Here is a 20,599-nt window from a genome sequence, read left to right as displayed (position 1 = left end):
AATCCATAAAAATATTAATTTCACAGTACTCGATACAGTTATAGATCCAGGGGGCAGATTCTTAATCATTAAACTATCTATACGTGATAAAAAGCTATGTATTGCAAGTGTATATGGTCCAAATGCTTTGAAATTGATTTCATGAAAGTATTTAACTTCATTTGGGATAACGGACTTTACTGCAGAATTCCTTTACTGTAGTCAAATTTATAAGAGAAAATTGTTGAGCTGTTAAAATGGGAGACAATCCAACTTTATGACGTTTGTCACGATTTAAATGAGCATGCTGTCTAGTCCTTGGCCACATGTTTCAGCACATTAACCATGAGTGAGCTCATACCATAAATACATGTATCATAATAAATATCTAATAATATCTAATAATATCATAACAGCAGCAGATATTCAGTATATCAGTAGACTTCAGTCCTTCATAGGTTCAGTGCTGTTAACTGTTTTTTTCTGTTATTTTCTGGATTTGTTCATAAGGATGAACACATCTGTATGTGTGTTTAAACATGCCTAAGTTACTAAGCACATTAGTAAGACAGAACAAACAAAAAACCTTTTCCCGTAAAGGCAAATCAAAGAAGACAAATAGAATAACATGGGGTAATACTGCTGGGTCCAGACGGTCAGAGATAATGACTCATTCTCAGCAATGTTACAGTTTAAAAACCAGACCAGAAATCCCTCCACACTCAGCAGTGTGACTGTCACTGCTGTTATTTCAGCAGTTTGATCTGTGTTGTTTACTAAAGTGCAACAAAAGCTGTTTAACATGTTTCATTTTGAATTCTTACAGAAACATTGTGATTTTTGTCTTTTAAGCAAATATAGCAGTCTGTGACATCACTGATGAATCCATCCGTTGTGTTTGAGCCTGTTATCACTACACAAACGTTTGTTTAGTCTTTCCCGAGAAACAAGGTCAAAAACATGGCAGTCAGACATCCCACGCTGGGTAAAGGGCACTGTTGGTGGCTACACTTACTGTAACGCCCAGTGATTTTAGAGAATATCAGTAGTTACACACTACAGTGGGATATCCCAGCACTGACGGTAAGAAAATGCACATTATTAAGTAAAACAGGCACATTCGAAACAGAAATAACTTTTTGTAACAGCCGAATTAAACTCTGAGCTGATTTAGAAACATCACCTCGGAGCACTGTATGTTACTGTAATGTTTTACACTGAACAACAAGCTTTACTGTTGTCTATAGTTTAGTGTTCAGTGCTGAAAGCAGGAATGGGATTTTATAAATGTGTAAGTGATAGACTTTGTGGAGATCAGAGTACATGAGTGCGTTTCAAACACGTGGCTGTTATGTGGGTGGGGACGATCAGCCGATATTTAGCCAAAGCTGACACTGAGAACGATCACAACCAGTCATGGACCGTCTCTGGATCCTGAGCTGCACTCTGTGTGTCCTCCTGAGCTGGATGCATGTGGATCAAGCGGTGGCTGAACCGTGAGTTTGTCTTCAGCGTGTTTTTGTCTGTGTGAGTTGTTCACTGCAGTAACTGCTGTATGTGTGATGCTGTATGCAGCCAGTACCTGGTGGCCATTCCTGCAGTTATTGAAGCTGGAGCTGAGGCCAAATTCTGTGCAACTCTCCGACAGCCCAGTGGGACTCTGGTCATGACTGTCACTTTGATGTCCCGAGAGAAGAACACAACATTATTCACGCATACGTCAAATGAGGCCTTTCAAACCTGTGTTCAGTTTGAGGTTGGCAACCAGCACTTTCACACACAAAGTGTGTGTTAGTTGTTATCGTAAGCATTATAGGCTTTAATGACTATCTAAATATCCCACTGTCTCAGGCTCCTTTGGTACAAAAGGAGGTGCAACATTTTCAGGTGGAGGTACGAGGAGACACATTTTACTCCAAACAAGTCAGAAAAGTGATGATCCGAGCGTCTGATCCCGTCACGTTCATCCAAACAGACAAACCCATCTACCTCCCTGGACAAAAAGGTAACAATGTGCTGTTATGTTATATAAGACATGTAGTTCATTCAAATTCCAACATCATGAGCCAGCTGCTCCACCATCTCCAATTTGTGTAACAAGTTTTGTGGTCCAAAATTTGGACACACATACAGTGATTGATGTGAAATGTTTGCTTCATAGAGCAAAATTTTTTCAAGATATCAATACGGTCGATCGAGATGTTTATTCGAAGTTTGAAATCCGACTCCATCTTTGAACATAACTACCGCATTTTCCAGACTATAATGCGCACTTAAAATCCTTTCTTTTTCTCAAAAATTGATCCGCCTTTTGTAAGGTATGAAGCCGCACAGCTTGATGGATTGTCAGAGCATTACGGCTAGAAGAGTCAGAAGCCTGGGTCCTAAACGCCGTATGTTCAAGTCCTAAAGTCAAACGAACACTGCAGCATCACTGAGAGTTAAAAACTGTCTAAATTCTTTCCTCTTTAATAAAATGATCAGCCTTGCTGCTTTACCAGGTGTAACAATTAAGTTTAACATCCAGGCATCCATGCAAACAGAATTTATTAAATTTAACAGAGTTAGAAGTTAGCAGGAAGTTAGCTCACTGGTTTTGCTAGCTACCTAATATAGCATGTTGTGACTGAGAGATTTCTGGATAGAAATAAAACATAAAGCTCTGCTATCACTTCAAACATTACCGAAGTTGGGCTAGCTGGTATATAATGATGTGCTACGTGATCGCTAGCGACACAGTTATGTTAGCATAACATAAACACAGTGAAGCTGGAGGATGAACGCTAAATTTTTTCCATTCGATAAACGTTCCCGATGGTTTTTGACGAATGCAATCACACGGAAAGATGCTTTAAATGGACCAAACTTCAGTCAGGAGAACAAATGAGATAATCCATCCACAATACCAGGTTAGTCATTATTATAAGATAAGATAACCTTTATTAGTCCCACACGTCAGAAATTTGTTTGGTTACAGCAGAAAGTGGACAGTGCAAAGTTACATAGCATAAATTATAAGGCGTTTAATGCGCCCTATATTCCAGTACGCCTTATGTATAAAAACAGACCCGTTTCAGACAAGTTCATCGTCAGTGCGCCTTATCGTCCGAAAAATATGGTATTTTAAAAAACAACAAAAGGAAAAAAAATCCCACAAGTTTCATATTTGAGCTCACACTAAGGAAGAACTTCACATTGCAAAAGACAGCTCACACGCTCCACAGCCGTCCCCTTAATGTGGATGGGTGGATGTGGGTCAGCATTCCTCCTGTAGTCCACGATGAGCTCCTTGGTCTTCTCGGTGTTAAGCAGCAGGTTGTTTGTGTCGCACCACTCAGCCAGACGATCCACCTCCTCCCTGTAGGCGGAAACTTTCTGCAGCCATTAACAAACACCAGAATAAACACCCCGAGGCTGCTTTTATTGTTGCTGGCGACTTCAACCACACCAACTTAAAGACAGTCCTCCCCAGATTCCACCAACATGTCTCCTGCCACACCAGAGGAGACAAGACTTTAGACCATGTATATTCCAACCTGGCTGGAGCCTACAAAGCCACACCCCTCCCCCACATTGGACAATCGGACCATCTCTCCCTGTTCCTCACACCTAGGTATTCACCACTCATCCAACGTGTGAAACCTGCTGTGAGGACAATTAAAGTGTGGCCAGAGGGGACAGAGGCAGTGCTCCAGGACAGATTTAAAAACACAGACTGGAATATGTTCACCCACACAGACCTGGACCAGTACGCCTCATCTGTACTGGATTACATCTCCGAAACCACAGACAGTGTCACCACCCAAAAACGGATCACCATGTACCCCAACCAGAAGCCTTGGATGAACCGGGATGGTCGTCTCCTCCTGAAGGCCCGCAACACCGCCTTTAGGTCAGGAGATGCACACGCCTACAGCACAGCCAGGGCTAATCTAAAGAAGGGCATCAAAAAAGCCAAACACCATTACAAAAAGAAGGTAGAAGAACACTTCTCCAACTCCAACCCCCGACGCATGTGGCAAGGACTCCAGACCATTACAGACTACAGGACCACCAAACCCTCCCCCGCATCCTCTGATGTCTCCTTCCTCAACGAGCTCAACAACTTTTATGCTCGTTTCGAGCGAGGGAACCCCACAACCACAACCAAAGCAGACATGACGCCAGACCACCAACCTATGACTCTCTCCCCCACCGATGTAGGAGCGGTGCTCAGCAGGATCTGCTTTCTGCAGAAAGCAGAAAGAAAAAAAATCGTGAGGGAAGAATATGGAGGGCCTCGGGTGCCCAAATGTATTAAATACATAATTAAATAATAAATTAAATGTGTCATTAATTAAAATATAAATTAGCAATATCAGTTCAATTTCAATAAATTCTATACATATGTCTCATACATGTCAGTCCATTATCTGAGATCTGTCTAGGCTTGCTGTGCAGGGTAACCAATCAGATCCATGTTTGATAAGTTGCAGTGACTTTGTTTTAAAGTACAAAGAGAGAAACAGAGGTAACCTCTCAATTCTTCTCAAAGTGAATTTCAGAGTCGTTGCGATGGATAATAAAATGCGACCTGCCAATCAGCTGGTGAGTTTTTGAACAGTATTATTAATAATGCTGTTTGCAATTTGGATGCAGTGATTTACACAACAGTTTCTTAACTCCACCTGTCTTTCTTCCTTTTTCTTTCAGTATGATGTCATTGAACTTCAGGTAAGAGGGCGCCTCTAGAAAAGGCTTTTCCTTCTCTTGCAAATGCATCAACACAACACTGAACACATGCAGTCAGACAGACTTGAAGGTTCCCTGCTCACTGTTTGCATACACACTGCTTCTGCAGTATTACTCCAAGTTACTGACAGTGCAAGCTTTAAAAACTGGACAAAGTGGGTTGCATGTATGTAATACACACCGTGCAGGGGTCTGTTCTGTCACTTGATGCCCCACATGTGAAAATAAAATGACAGTGATTAAATCAAATTAATAATTTTGATTTAATTACTCCACAAACACAGCCACAGCTTCCCTGTCATTACAGCTTAGGTTTCTTTATATCACTTAGTTTTTAAACATTTATAAACAAGTGCTTCACATCTAGAAGAGGACAAAGCTGGCTACAGATGAAGACAGGACATCTTTATGTCCCCCTAAATTTATATTGTCCAGTTTTAGCTCTAATGTTGTTGAAAAGGAAAATAAAGAATCTAGTTGGTACTGTACTTACACCTGTGTAGTAGCTGTCACTGTCACTTGATTTAACAGGATCCTCACAGTAACAGGATTGGACAGTGGCTAAATGAAACATCCAATAGCAGAATACTGCAGCTTTCTTACTCCTTGGACGCTGAGGCCCCTGAGGGACCGTACCAGATCATTGTGTCAGTGGGTGAGAGGAAAATATCTCACAACTTCAAAGTGGAGAAATATGGTAAGTCAGTCTTATTTATTCTTAAATTCTTTGTTGTAATGGAGTGCAAATGCTGACATTCATATTTCCCCCAGTTTTACCCAAATTTGATGTGACAGTAAATATATCTGAAGAAGTGAGTATTGGGCAGGAAGACATTGAAGCTAAAGTGTGTGCAAAGTAAGGAAAAGTTCTTTCAGGACAAATTATGTGTTGTAAAATCTGGAGTTTGGAGAGCAAATGACTCATAATGTTTACTTATTTTTCTTAAAACAGGTACACGTATGGACAGCCTGTACCAGGACGTGTTACAGTCAATGTGTGCAGACCTACTAATTTGTATAGAGGTTTTGGTATATTGGTGCACAGTGAGGATGATTTGGCCCTATTGCAGATAAGTGCGCCCTGCCACACAGAGACAAAGCAGGTACAGTTATGGCTTCATTTCTCTTTTTTCCCTGATACTTTGGGTACATTCAGGCCCCTGCATTAGCATTACAGCAAACGGGTTGCCTGCTCTACCCAGCTGAACTGGCGCCGTGTGTTCACTTTACTGTTGGCATTTGTTTTAGATTCAAAGAACAAAATGGGAATAAAGGATGTGTTTTAGCTACAGGCTGCTTAACAATGTGCCCAGTGTTGGGAAGGTTACTTTTAAAATGTATTCAACTACAGATTACATGCCCGAAATGTATTTTGTAACATATTCCGTTACGTTACTCAATGAGAGTAACGTATTCTGAATACTTTGGATTACTTAATATATTATCATGCTTTTTACAACTACATGAATGAACTATTGCTGTGTGATTACTGAAGGTTACTCTCCATATCAACACCAACTAGATGTTTAAATCTTAATATAAATGAGTAACAGTAGGTGGACATTAGGTAAAGCTGCACTTTTTGCAGTGATCTCGTATAGAAAACTATTTCGCGCGTATATAAAACAGGTCCGCGGCTCCGAACCGTAGCAAAGGGACCTCTGGCTGATACATTGGTTCCGTGTCGGCTTGTAGCCGAAAACTAGCTTTGCTTTGTTGTGTGGGTCAACTCTGCTAGCGAGAGACAGAGAGAGGCGTTGAAAGGCTGCTCCAACGGGACTTATTGTTTCAGAGGAAAACACGAACACAGTGTACAGTCGAGTCTAATATATATGAAACAGGAAACACCGCCGTGTAATCCATTTATTTCAACAAAGTAACTGTATTCTGAACTAGGACGCTCCAAACCCACACAGAAAACCATCACTGTGTGGCGCCACGACGGTGACTCTGCACTGCAGCACTGCTTTAAATGCACAGACTGGTCTTCAGGGATGCTGCTGTGTATAAGGGGAAGCTGGATTTAGAGGAGTATAGATTGGCTGTCCTCAGCTACATTAGTAAGTGTGTGGAGGATGTTACCACCACCAAGTCTGTGATGTGGTATCCAAACCAGAAGCCCTGGCTGAATGCAGAAATCCATTCCCTGCTGAAAGTCAGGGATGCCGTCTTCAGGTCTGGTGATGCACAGAAACTCAAGAGGGCTAGGAGAGAACTGACTGCAGGCCTTTGAGAGGAAAACAATATTTAAGTCTGTGGGTCTTTGTGCTGATGCACCTGTAGAACTTCCCTGAGGGAAACAGGCTGAACATGTTGAAACCAGGGTGGGAGCTGTCCTTGGTGATGTTTGCTGCTCTGCTGAAGCAGTGGGAGGAATAAATGTCCATCAGGGATGGGAGAGGGCTGTGCTGCCTTGACTACACTCTAAAGTCTCGCTCTGTCCAGGAGATGTCAGCAGAGACGAGGACACCAAGGAACCAAAAGGTGTGGTCGGACTGGTGGAGGTTGGGGAGGGGTATATCTCTATATGCATGTTTGATGTTTGAGTAAACATGATCTAGAGCAGGGGTCGGCAACCTGTGGCTCCGGGGCCGCGTGCGGCTCTTTAGTCCTTATAGTGCAGCTCCGTGTGGTTTGGGAAAATAAATGAGAAGTATTTAGCGGAAGTGTATTTTATTTATGTTAGTTCTTTTTTAACTTGTAGTTCTAAATTGGAAGATTATTGTGATATTGAAATATAAATATAAAATTATATTCTATTATTTTATAAATAAATGTTTTTATGTATAAAGTTACGTTGAAACCAAGCACACCATTGTTGTTCTTGTGACATTACCAATAAGTTTCATGTGTCACATGGCCCTCTCCCTAATGAAAAAACAAAAGTTGTGTCCAAGATCTTTGCAAGCTCCTTTGACTATCCAAGATGGCCGACTTCTAAATGCCACCGTGGTCACCACCCATCTTGAGGAGTTTGCCCCCTCACATATATTAATGTGCCACAAACAGGACTTTAATATCACCAACCATTCCCATGTTATTACGGTGTATCCATATAAATGGCCCACCCTGTAGAGCGTTCTCCTCTGGTCCCGTTGTTGCACCAGCTTTCATGCACGTAGAATTCATCAAATTCTAAATGAGCTCAAGTTTTTCATGACTCTATAAAATATCATAGTTTGAACATTTAATATATTTTATAGATTCGACTGTGAATGAGATTTGATTCTAATTTTGGTTTATTCTTGTAGCAGTGATTTTCTTTCTTTATTGTTCTTTCCAGGCAGACAAGACTGGCTGTGCAACTTTTTCCTTCAACATGTCAATTTTTACTAAAATGGACCAAAAGGTGCTTCATGATTTTCTGGATATCAGGGCCAAAGTGGAAGAAGAGGGAACAGGCAAGTTGTGTTATTCCTTTAAAATGACACATCGATGTGTATTTAACCAAAAAGGCATTCACAGGATTGTAACATGAAAGTTTTTACATTCAGGTGTTTCACTCCCTCAAGAGAAGAGAGTCAGGATTTCTTACGTCCTTGGAAAAGTGTCTTTCATTAACGTGCCCAAGGTTTGGGAACGGGGATCTAATGTGGAAGGAAAAGTAAGCCTAACATGTTGTTTTCAGCTCAGTTTGTCGTACAAAGCACATTTAAATTGTTTGTATTTTCCACTGATAGAGCATTGTGTTCTTCAACAGGTCAGAGCAGTGTACCACAATAATACACCAGTTTGTGACGCACCGGTCTACCTGTTCACGGGACGAATGTGGCAAACACGCTCACTACAAAATCTGACAACTGACAGCAACGGTGTGGCCTCATTTTCTTTCAGCACTGATAACTTTGACCAGGATATCCAACTCCATGTGAGCTGACACCCGGAAACAATGTGTAATTTAATGCAGCCATGACAGCAGCCTGAAGCCACAATTGGTTTGTGATAGGCTGCAAATGTCCAAATACCTCCCACAGTAGGAAGCTGCAATCCTGAAACAGTTTATGACTCATCTTCCTCCACCTTTGCCTTGCTTATAAAGTCTCGTTGTCCAATGTTATTTGTAGATCAAGTTTTTAAATTTTTGTTTCCTATCCCCAACTAGGCAAGCCTGACACCAACAGTGGGCTACCCAGGATATAGAACTGCATACTATGACAGGGGATTTCACACATTATTCATGTCCCAGCCGTCTTCTCCCGATATTAAAACAATCAGCTCTCTAGAGGTACAGAAGAAGGATAAACCAGTGTCCTGTGACGCAGAAGAAGACGTATCAGTAAACTACACTATAGTGGGAGAGTCTCCGGGGTCTGTGGATGTCATTTATCTGGTGAGTTATCTCTGGGTTTACTATAAAGTTGAACATGACCAGACTTTTTGTGTATTTGCTAAAAAAGTACTGTTGTAATGCCCATCATGATTGAAGAAGAAACTTTCAGTCCATCATGAGAATCCAGCAGCTTCAATCTATTTCAGCATAAATACTGATCCAGCCCAAACTATATGCTTTAGCAAAAAGGAAAACTAGGGAGGGCGTCTGTCTCCTGAATCCAAAGTGGAAGCTGGTTCCACAGACTTCAGGTCTGGTCCCTGTGCTTTGTCCCTCATCATTTTCTGTCAGCTTAGTAATTAGCCTCAGTGTTTGGTCCTTTGTTCATGATATCCTTAGTTTTCTCTCTCTGCTAAGTATTTAAATTCTTAGGCCTTCTTAGTTTTAGTCATCTGGGTTCTGCTCTCAGTTAAAGTTGTTTGTATTTTAGCCCTCATTATAGTTATTGTGCTTTTCCTGTGTCCCCTGCACTTTTGACTGATTGACTGATGACCTTTATTGATCCAGAAGGAAATTGGGTTAAAGGCTGCCAGCACTCCAGCGCCATCTTACCCTTCCAGCCATACATACATTGCACAAACATGACATGGGGACGACAGGTCAGAAGAGGTAGAACAGTGGAAATACCCAATGCACGAGGAAAGACGAGGAGAAAAAACACCCACAGAGACTAAGCCCTTAAAGGGAGATCGGTTTGAGAACAGAAAAAACACCTCAGCACACGAATCTTCAAATCTCACAACAAAAAAGACATCAGAGGCATCATTAAGAAGAAAAGTCTTGATCCTAATGTTCTTTCTAACTTCAGGCCAGTTTCTAAACTCTCTTTTATGTCCGCAATTTTGGCAAAAGTTGTTCTCAAGCAACGTCCGACCTTTTTAGATGTTTGTGGCATTTGTGAAGCATTCCAGTCTGGTTTTAAATCTTGTCCTGAGACTGCACTTTTACGAGTTTTTAATGATCTTCTTATAACTGTAGACTCAGGTTGTTCTGTTGTTTTAGTCCTTTTAGATCTGACTGCTGCCTTTGACACAGTTGATCACAACATTCTCTTATGGAGACTCAAGCACGTGACTCAAGCACGTTGTTGGTCTTAAAGGCTCAGTTTTATCATGGTTTAAATCATACCTGTCAGAGAACTCATGTTCTGTTGCTATTGGGCAATGCCCCTCTTCCTCTGCCCCTGTGTGTTGTGGTGTGCCACAGGGCTCTGTTTGGGGTCCAGCTCTGTTCTCCTCATACACGCTGCCTTTTTTATTTTTATTCCTATATTTAGGAAATACAACATTCCCTTTCATTGTTATGCTGATGACATCCAAATTTGCTTCCCTTGAATCTGGATGTCTCTTAACCTTTTAATTCAAACACATTGAATTAAGGTGTCAAAACCTTTCACTGGTAGTGATGTCCACAGATATCAGTGCTAGTTCATTCTTGTTTTTAAATGATTTCTGTCTTCCAGGTGTTGTCCAGAGGAGCAGTCACCATGCAAGGACAAACACGGGTTCAAGTGCAAGATAGATCGGGTAAAATTTCCATATTTCCACAAATGCCACAGCCAAGCATTGACGTTGGTCTGTTTTGTTGATCTGTGGATGCATGTTTGGACCTGTGTTTCAGTGAATGAGGGCCAGGTGTCCTTTAAAGTCAGAGTGTCTCCTGAGATGGCTCCAGAGTTCCAGGTTGTGGCTTATGCCGTCCTGCCAAGTGAGGATGTAATTGCCCACAGTGCTGACTTCTCTACTGAGAAATGCTTCAGCAACAAGGTGAGTGTAATTCTAGAGGTGTGCTGTGTGTTTGGTGTCTGCAGTCATGCCATGTCGTTCAAATCAAAGTCATCTCCAGGTGGCTGAATCACCTGAGGATTTCTAGCATCAGTAAATGGACTGGTTGTTGCACAGCTGTTTCTACTCTACCTGAGGACTCAAATTGCTTCTTTATATGACCTCATGACCCGCTCACTCCCATTTATACAAGCACTTTTTCAATGATGATGCAAGTCCTACCTATCTAACACTGACACAGTGTTCATACAGTGTCCAACGTGGGCTACAGCCATCACATGGGACTCATGATTTGTCACTCACCACAGTGAAGCAGCTCATTTAGCCAGCAGTGCGTGGGGAGTTATCACAGTCACTAAACTTCTACGGGTGTTTTGTGTGTGTCAGGTGTCAGTGGAGTTTTCACCGTCTTCAGCCGTCCCAGGTGAAGAGACCAACATGCAGGTGACGGCCCTGCCACGTTCTCTGTGTGGTGTGAGCGCCATCGACAAGAGCGTTCTCATCAAGGAGCCTGGGAAGACTCTGGATGCAGATAAGGTAACTGCTGATATTAACACCAGTGAGGTGGACACATCCCTTATTTCCAGAGCCCGTAGTGTCAAGAGTTACCAGCAGCTCACGTCTGGGCAGTCGTACATTGAACTGTTTTAAACAGTCAAATGCTGAGTTTGTCTTAAAGCAAACTGGTATAAAAAATACAAGGTTACATATGCATGTGTCTGTGATGACAGTCAGGTAAATGCATCACCTGCCAGTCAGTGTCTACTTTATTGAGAAGACTTTAACTTTAAACTGCTCAAAACTGCTCAAATACACGAGTATTTGTTAATGTTATACATACAGAAAAACCTGGGAAAAGTGAGACTTGGTGAGTTAAAGGAGCTACAGAGACAGCTTCAAATGGAGAACACTTACCATATAAGTCACTAAGAACGAACAGTTTATAGAGAAATTGTACAACTTCTGTAAGATCCCTCAACTACAACACCTCATAGGCTTACTGCTGACTTCATCATTTTTATTTATTTATTTTTTAAGAACCCTTCTTAGATAATCTAGCAGTTCATTTGAACCTAATCAGTTCTAATATTTACACCAGTACTTCATTTAAGAGTTTACAATTATGTGGACCAAATGTGACCATGATCATGATAGATCAGTCAAAACTTCATAGGACTAAAAATGTTTGGAGGTTTTGCTGAACTGCACTTTTCTTTTCAGATATTTGACTTGCTCCCACTCAAGAAATCCTCAGGTATCCCGTATGAAGTTCATGATGCTACAGACTGCCTTAATGTGAGACCAAAAAGATATGTTTTGCCGTACCCCAGTCAAGAGCAAAATGACGCCTATGCAGTTTTCCAGGTAAAATACAAGTATACCTGTGAGTCCGTCAAACTTAATCTAAATACAATAGTTTTTGTTGTTGCACCAGTTTTTGCTGATCTTTGTGTGCTGCTGAAATATGTAGAAAGTCGGACTGAAGATGGCGACAAACTTGCTTTTTCGATTGCCTTCATGCGTCAAGTTAAAAGGAAAAGTCTACCATGATGGCCATGTTGTCTACCATGATGGCTGTCGTCGTGTCAACTATGGTGAATCATTTGCTTGTTTGAATTGTGTTTGTGATAGAAATTTTCTTTGTATTCACCAAAAAGAAAACCGGTAATTATTTTCCTTTTTTTCTTACAGTACTAGGTACGGGTCCAGCTCCAGGTATTGGATATTCTCCTGGTCCTGCTCTGGGATCTGCTGGGCAGCTTCCTCCTGAAGCTGCACCAATAGAGACAGCTCGCTCTTTCTTCCCTGAGACGTGGATCTGGGATCTGGTGGAAGTTGGGTAAGTATCTGTTGTGAAGAGATCTGGTGCATATTCCATTTTAAAAAGTTTATACGATCACATTTAGAAACCCATGTGAACTTTCTGCTGTGTCTTTGCACACATGAAAAAGATGAAAATAGAATAATTGTGAGTTTTTTCTTGAGCATGTTTTGATGCTTCAGGCTGATGTTTTGTCATATTTAAAGTTTTGTGGGATATATTATTTCACTGTCATCAGCACCGTGGAGCTCTTTTACTTTGTCAATGCAACATATACAAGTCATTCACACTGCAGGATGTAACTACACTGTTATCACTTACACCCCCGGAGAGCAGTCATTTCGGGGTAGTACCTTAGACCCCCGCGGAGTCATCATTTTGCGTTTCTACCTTTAAAAGCCGGAGAGCAGTCAAATGCTGGAAGTGGAAGCTAAATTGGCTAGTCATTCATATGTATATTGGGTCGTTACCTAGGAATTCTGGAGGGAGGGGATTGGGGGAGAAATCAACACACATGAGTCTAGGTCCTCCTTTGTTGCTGACATTTATTGATAAAAACAGTAGTTTCATTTCATGTTATTTCCTTTTTCATTTCAAGCAAGGAAGTGGATGTAGTTAGTAAGTAAGATATTTCAGACATTATTCTGACACAGAGGAGGAGATACTGGAATTATAATTAGTATCTATGCATGCATTTGTGATTTTGTTTGACCTTCCCATTGCTTACAGTACAAAAAACCAACCATTTGTACACATATGTACTAATAATAATAAAAAGTGAGTGCAACACTGCAACCCATCACCCCGTCGTTCAGTGGTCGTTGATCAGTGGTCCATTGTGGCACCATTCAGAGCACTGGTACAATAGTACCAGCAAGATATGGGAAGACATTGCAAATGTACTTGGATTTTAGGTTGCAAGCCACCCAAAACTTGATCCCAAACTTGTCAGGTTTACTTGCAAACACTTGGAGTGTTTCAGTATGCCATCTTAGGGAGAACTCAACACACATGTAGGTCCTTTGTTGCTGACATTTATTGATGAAAATAGAAAAAAAACCAACCGTTTGTACACATGTTTACAAATAATAACAAAAATTGAGTGAGTACATTACAACATTTTCAGCAATCACTCACAATCCTGGCACTGCCACGGTATCTGTCGCCTGCATTTACCACATGTGTACCTGTAGCAGTGAACACATCGCACAGTGGCCTGATTTTTTTTGCATCTGTGTTTGACCTGACACGTGGCCCTTTTTCCAGGGCTCGGTGTGGAGGGTTGTGTCCGAAGCAACTGTTCTTTTCTTTCCTTCTTCGCAGCTACATGAGAGTGAGCCAATTCGGTTGCAAGGGCTACCAGGAAGTCCACCCGTCTTTCCTTCGTCCCGGTGCATTCTTGATACAGCACATGTGCATTCAGTGCTGCCATGTCAATCATGTTATAAAACACGGCAACTGGCCAGCGCCGTGTTCCTTTGCGGACAGTGTACTCCCGAACCATCTGGTCCATCACATCCACGCCACACTTTGTCTTGTTGTAAAGGGTGACAGTGTTTGGCTTCCTTTTGGTAGTGTTTTCGGTCTGAACCACGCTGTGCATGCTGCTAAGAATATATACTGTCTTCTTCCGTTTGGCCGCATACGCCGTCAGCGTGGCAGCAGAGGTTGAAAACACCTAAGAAATAAGATAAATTGTTAATTCCATAGCCCTTTTACACACAATGAAACACATAAACATAGAACCACAAAAGACCTGCAACATACCTGAGTGGTGAATTCATTGCGATCTGTCTGTCTAGTGGATTGAGGAATTTCCCTGCGAATCTTGTTGACTGTGCCGAGGATGGTGGTTTTCCGTCTAAGAAGTTTTTGCGCAAGTGAAAGCGATGTGAAAAAATTGTCAGTGGTAACATTTCTGCCCTTGTCCAGGAATGGTTCCATCAGCCTCATAACTACATTTTCGGAAAGTCTCTCCCCAGTGGGACGATTGGGGTCCTTGCCAAGATATGGGAAGACATTGCAAATGTACTTGGATTTTAGGTCGCAAGCCACCCAAAACTTGATCCCAAACTTGTCCGGTTTACTGGCAATATACTGCAGGAAACTGCACCGAGTTTTTGATGGGAAAAGCTGTTCATTGATGGTGATATGTAGACCAGGGTTGTAGCACGTGATGCAGTTGGTGACAAATGATCCCCACACACTGGAAATTGCTGCGAACTTATCAGTCTTTGCTCGATCACAGCGGGTGGACTTGTCATCAAAGCGTAGGTGTTGCATGATGTCTTGGAAGCGGTTTCGTGCCATAGTTCCAATTATCTGTGGGTTTCCCAGGTTTGCTGACCAGCAGTCATTTACAGATGGAACCCTGTAAACCCCCCGCAAGATGACAATAGCAATAAATGCCATTAGTTCAGGGAGGTCCATGAACCAACAAACATGCTCCGTTTGCTGTGCATGTTGAATAGTCCATTCTTGAATGCTACGAAGCATGTCAAGAGTGATGAAACACAGGAAGCTCTGAAGGCGACTCAAGATACTTCTCCTGGCCTTAGCCGTTGGCTCTCCATCTGCAGCGTACGGTTCTATAGGGGTGAAAGGGAGACGGGTCCCCACATGTTCTTCACGCCACACTGTGCCATCTTTCGCTGTCTCAGTCCCCAAACAAGCTCTCTTTTTCGGTGGAGAAGCAGTCTCCTCATCTGCAGTGTGAACAAATTCAAATTGTGAGCAATGGGAAGGTCAAACAAAATCACAAATGCATGCATAGATACTAATTATAATTCCAGTATCTCCTCCTCTGTGTCAGAATAATGTCTGAAATATCTTACTTACTAACTACATCCACTTCCTTGCTTGAAATGAAAAAGGAAATAACATGAAATGAAACTAACCGGAAGACTGATCAGACAGCTCTGAGTCCGAATCCGGCTGAACTTCTAGGTCTTCTCCATCCGAGTCACAAGGGTCGACTTCCGCCAGGATCATTTCCAACGCCTGCTGGGTGGTGAGTCTTCTCTGCATTTTCTTTCCTTGGAGAGGAGGTCCGTACACCACAGGATTCTTCAGGGCAATGAAGGGTTAGGCTAAGTGCAGTGAGATTGTATCATATATATACCCTTGATCACAATTGATCAGTGGGGTCAGGTCACACTGATCAGCGGGGTCACACCCCCGTCGTTCAGTGGTCGTTGATCAGTGGTGCCACAATGGACCACAGAACGACGGGGTGACGGGTTTCCTGCAGTATATTGCAAGTAAACCTGACAAGTTTGGGATCAAGTTTTGGGTGGCTTGCAACCTAAAATCCAAGTACATTTGCAATGTCTTCCCATATCTTGCTGGTACTATTGTACCAGTGCTCTGAATGGTGCCACAATGGACCACTGATCAACGACGGGGGTGTGACCACATAACAATGCAACCCGTCACCCCGTCGTTCAGTGGTCGTTGATCAGTGGTGCCACAATGGACCACAGAACGACGGGGTGACGGGTTTCCTGCAGTATATTGCAAGTAAACCTGACAAGTTTGGGATCAAGTTTTGGGTGGCTTGCAACCTAAAATCCAAGTACATTTGCAATGTCTTCCCATATCTTGCTGGTACTATTGTACCAGTGCTCTGAATGGTGCCACAATGGACCACTGATCAACGACCACTGAACGACGGGGTGATGGGTTGCAGTGTTGCACTCACTTTTTATTATTATTAGTACATATGTGTACAAATGGTTGGTTTTTTGTACTGTAAGCAATGGGAAGGTCAAACAAAATCACAAATGCATGCATAGATACTAATTATAATTCCAGTATCTCCTCCTCTGTGTCAGAATAATGTCTGAAATATCTTACTTACTAACTACATCCACTTCCTTGCTTGAAATGAAAAAGGAAATAACATGAAATGAAACTACTGTTTTTATCAATAAATGTCAGCAACAAAGGAGGACCTAGACTCATGTGTGTTGATTTCTCCCCCAATCCCCTCCCTCCAGAATTCCTAGGTAACGACCCAATATACATATGAATGACTAGCCAATTTAGCTTCCACTTCCAGCATTTGACTGCTCTCCGGCTTTTAAAGGTAGAAACGCAAAATGATGACTCCGCGGGGGTCTCAGGTAGAAGCCTTCTTGACTTGACTGCTCTCCGGCTTTTAAAGGTAGAACGGTAGAAGCTGGGAATTCCAGTGTTATACAAGTAATTTACAGACATAAAAACATGTTTGATTGTGTTACAGAATATGTTTGTGTGTATCTGCTGCTTCAGAGACGATGGAAAAAGGGGCGTGTCCCTGACTGTCCCAGACACCATCACCACCTGGGAGACGGAGGCTTTCTGTTTGTCCTCTCAGGGTTTTGGTTTGGCTCCTCGTAAAGAAATGAAAGTCTTCCAACCTTTCTTCCTTGAACTCACCATGCCCTACTCCATCATCCGGGGGGAGCACTTTGAACTGAGGGCGACTGTCTTTAACTACCTGACCAGCTGCATCATGGTAATGAATGATTAAAGTGTTTAGATACATGTCTGTTCATAGCCAAGGAAAGCCATACTGAAAACATGACTTTCTAAGCAAAATTTATATCATAGTTATTAAAATACAATAGAAAATATCTTTTCTTTGGCAATATAACCATGCAGGATGCAGGCCGTTCTTGAAGGGCCCCTGCTCACCAACACCTGCAAGCTCACCTGTAGGTGTGTTCACATTTGAACTCAGGTTTAAATGTAGCCATGTCTCTGTTCCTTGTACAGGTTACTGTCACTCCTGGGCCGTCCTCAGATTACACCCTCACGCCTCTCTCTGGTGATCTGTACACATCCTGTTTGTGTGCCAACGAGCGCAAGACCCTCAGGTGGACCATGATCCCAACAGCCTTAGGTGAGGATCAGGCTTTGGTCCTCCACACGTGGGGGTTGTAGGGAGTGGGGCAGAACGTCTATACCTCCAGCCTGAGGGCAGCAGCTGCCTCCATCCTCATGCTTTACCTAATGCAGCTGTCTTAGCCAATTACAAGTCATTTTGAAACCTTCCTTTCAATTCATTATGCATGCTTCCCTTGCACAGTATCATTAGAACAGACTGTTTGCAGTTGCATTGCCATGCAAATGATTTCTTCTTAATCTTAAATGGATCTTATGATTTGCAGTACTTTGGCCTCCAGCAGGACTCAGCAGCAACCCTGACATCATTTTGGACTGTTTTTTTTTTCAGCTCATGTTTTTCATGCCTGATGCAGTAAAATTTCCAATTGTAATTGATCTTACCTTCGACTTAGAACCAACATTAAATCTAGATTTAGATCTAGTGTGATCACAGTTAACCGCCTCCTTTTGTCCCAACACATTTCCTTCTAGTTTCTACAAAATCTGTAAAATAACCTCAGCAACCTTTATTTTAATGGAGAGACGAAGAAGGTGACCTGTGCTGCTGCTTTTAGGGGCTGTGAATGTGACTGTGTCTGCTGAGGCCGTAGCGTCCCATGTGTCATGCGATAATGAGGTTGTGAGCGTACCAGACAGAGGTCGCATCGACGTGGTCACCAAATCTCTCATAGTGAAGGTCAGTGTCATAAATACGAGACGAGAAAAACATTTTTACTCATAAAATTTAAATTGTTACTCATTTTAAAGATACTTTTCCTCAGGCTGAGGGAAGTGAGACGACAAAGACGTACAACTGGCTTCTTTGTCCAAAAGGTCAGTGTGATGTCCATCAGTTACAAAGTTTAAATAAAGAAATGACCTAAATGCTCAAAGTTAGCAGTGGAGTGCACTGTGTACATAAAATGTGCCAAATTTTCATCTTTTACTTTCACAAAATGTAACGATATGTGCTGAAGATCAGGCCACCTGGTGACTTTGGACAGTAACTGTTGTAGTCGTGACTTCCTGATTGGACGTTTGTTGTGTCTGTACACAGGAAGCCCGCTGACGGAGGAAGCAGAGATACAGCTGCCTGAGAATGTGATAGAAGGATCTGCCCGCACTTCTGTATCAGTCCTGGGTAAACCTCATCATTTCATCTCAATTTTGATTCAGCCAAATAAAATATGGCAGGTTAAAGCTTTGTTAAAAAGGCAAATTACGAAAACAACAGAAAATAAAAGAGACGTCATGTTCAAGTAAAAGTAAAAACCGTATTCAGCTTTTAAAAGATGATTTCATTTATAGATAGACCCACGTCTTCCTGGCCTTGTGTGAAAAAGAAATGGACCCCAAAAAGGCTGTTTGTGCCATTCTGTGCAGGAAGAACTGCAGTCTAGCTTTAGTCATAAGTGTGTTTGAAACGCTGAGTTTTGGCCCAGTCACACCAGAGGGTTTTCCAGCGCAATCGTTCTGGTCATGCAGAATCATGTCAGTAGGATTTAAGTCCAGATTTTGACTCGACCACTTTCTGGTGTCCTGGATCATTTTCCATCTTAACCCTCTGGGGTCGACGTATGCGCCGACACGTCAAAATCACATGACCAATTTAAGACAACACAGCTACAAGATAGTGAGGGGATTTCTTTCTCTTGTTGGAGAAACGGCTCTTTCGGCTCGGCGCATTAAAAAGAGCCAGGACTTTCAGCTCCCAACCGGCTCTTCAGGTTGTTTTGTTGGTCGAAAGTAACGGACTTCAGACTATATACCAGTTCTTGAATTGTGTCGATGGACCACGTAAAACCAGAGTTATGATAAAAAATACACATAAAGTTTTTTTCTGAACAAAACAGCGGCGTATACAGCAGGAAGAACGGTAAAAACGACGTTTTCTACAGACAGCGCTAGCAAACACTCTCCGCTTGCGCGTGAAAAAATAAAAATAAAAAACACCCCTTCCCTATTGGTGTTAGAGTTTACCATGTCAGCCAATCAAAAAATGATATGGCAACATGTGACGCTTGGTTATTTAGGGAGAACGGCATTTTTAGTAGTGACGGAAAGCGAGCAAAAGAGAGAGAGAGCGAGTTTTCATATGTCACACATTAGTGACGTTTAGCGTGTTTGGAGGCTGTAGTTAGTGTGTTGTGTAGTTATTGTGTTGTATTGTGTGTCAGTTATACTGCTGAATGTCACATTTGCTCCAAAAACGCCGTCAAAGGCAGATTCCAGTGTAAACGCTGTTCCCACATGGAAAACTGGACTGATGCTCCTCCTGCTGTCAGACCTGGTTTAGGCCTGTGCTGTTCTCCTCTGTCTTATACTGAACACAAATCATTTGTGTGCCTTCTTATTTGATGCAGTACACCTGATTGTTCTGTAAATAGATTTAAATGGTTATGTAAAAAACGCCTGAGGCCTGGGCTGCATTTTTAGGTAAATAGTACCATATAACTTTGTTGTTTGCAAAACTTGTGCATAATTTTTAGAAATGTACAATTTCTATTTGCATTTCAAGTTATGAAAATAATTTGTTAAACATGTTTGTGGGTTTTACAGTAAAAAATATAACTTTTTTCTACTCGGATTTTGAATTTATTGTCTGAATTTAAATCAGTTGTGCTAATATAGTATAGTATAGTATGGTATAGTGAAAAAATAACTGAAATTTCAGATATTTGAAGTTGTGCTGAAAGTAACGATACCAAACAAGGCAAGATAAACAGTTTTTAAAGGTGAGATATAGAGGTAAAATCAAAAGTAGTCAAAAACGGCCAATTATACCCTGACCCCAGAAGGTTAAATGCCCAAGTTTTAGATTTAAGGCACAAACTGATAGCTGGACATTCTCCTGGTAGAGAGTTCTTCCCTCCAGGTCATGGCGAGCTACTGAAACAGCAGAGGCATGATTTAACACTGGGCACCAGCTGCCTTAACCAGACTCCTCCGTCACTAACCACCTGAACCCAATGCCCCACCCCTCCCCTGCAGCTGAGCCGCAGACAAAGCTACGCCACACAGCCCCAGAGCATCACACAGTTGGTATGATGTTCTTTCTATGAAATGATGCGTCACTTTTAAGCC

The 20,599-nt window shown here is 42.0% G+C and overlaps 1 protein-coding gene across 1 annotated transcript in view; it reads left to right on the top strand.

Moving 5' to 3' along the window:
• Positions 1 to 1,350: 1,350 nt before the first annotated feature.
• LOC147333484 (alpha-2-macroglobulin-like) overlaps positions 1,351 to 20,599 on the top strand; it is a 33,551-nt gene continuing 14,302 nt past the window's right edge. Inside the window, exons 1-23 of the mRNA XM_086266922.1 lie at positions 1,351 to 1,475; positions 1,555 to 1,735; positions 1,831 to 1,984; positions 4,514 to 4,566; positions 4,672 to 4,692; positions 5,242 to 5,407; positions 5,482 to 5,566; positions 5,663 to 5,813; positions 7,994 to 8,111; positions 8,205 to 8,314; positions 8,411 to 8,578; positions 8,813 to 9,040; positions 10,503 to 10,566; positions 10,661 to 10,806; positions 11,212 to 11,361; positions 12,046 to 12,189; positions 12,296 to 12,419; positions 12,517 to 12,664; positions 16,919 to 17,144; positions 17,405 to 17,531; positions 18,091 to 18,212; positions 18,298 to 18,349; positions 18,573 to 18,656. Of these exons, the coding sequence (XP_086123048.1) occupies positions 1,396 to 1,475; positions 1,555 to 1,735; positions 1,831 to 1,984; positions 4,514 to 4,566; positions 4,672 to 4,692; positions 5,242 to 5,407; positions 5,482 to 5,566; positions 5,663 to 5,813; positions 7,994 to 8,111; positions 8,205 to 8,314; positions 8,411 to 8,578; positions 8,813 to 9,040; positions 10,503 to 10,566; positions 10,661 to 10,806; positions 11,212 to 11,361; positions 12,046 to 12,189; positions 12,296 to 12,419; positions 12,517 to 12,664; positions 16,919 to 17,144; positions 17,405 to 17,531; positions 18,091 to 18,212; positions 18,298 to 18,349; positions 18,573 to 18,656 (2,902 nt within the window). The 5' untranslated portion in view covers positions 1,351 to 1,395. The remainder of the gene's footprint in view (positions 1,476 to 1,554; positions 1,736 to 1,830; positions 1,985 to 4,513; positions 4,567 to 4,671; positions 4,693 to 5,241; positions 5,408 to 5,481; positions 5,567 to 5,662; positions 5,814 to 7,993; positions 8,112 to 8,204; positions 8,315 to 8,410; positions 8,579 to 8,812; positions 9,041 to 10,502; positions 10,567 to 10,660; positions 10,807 to 11,211; positions 11,362 to 12,045; positions 12,190 to 12,295; positions 12,420 to 12,516; positions 12,665 to 16,918; positions 17,145 to 17,404; positions 17,532 to 18,090; positions 18,213 to 18,297; positions 18,350 to 18,572; positions 18,657 to 20,599) is intronic.

The sequence above is a fragment of the Aulonocara sp. 'chitande type north' Nkhata Bay genome, linkage group LG3 (assembly GCF_057382095.1).
Source record: "Aulonocara sp. 'chitande type north' Nkhata Bay isolate Kocher_YH1m ecotype deep benthic linkage group LG3, A_spYH_male_GT1.1, whole genome shotgun sequence".
NCBI lineage: Eukaryota > Metazoa > Chordata > Actinopteri > Cichliformes > Cichlidae > Aulonocara > Aulonocara sp. 'chitande type north' Nkhata Bay.
Note: the sequence above shows the minus strand (reverse complement) of the source record. Positions and strands in the feature narration are given on the sequence as shown.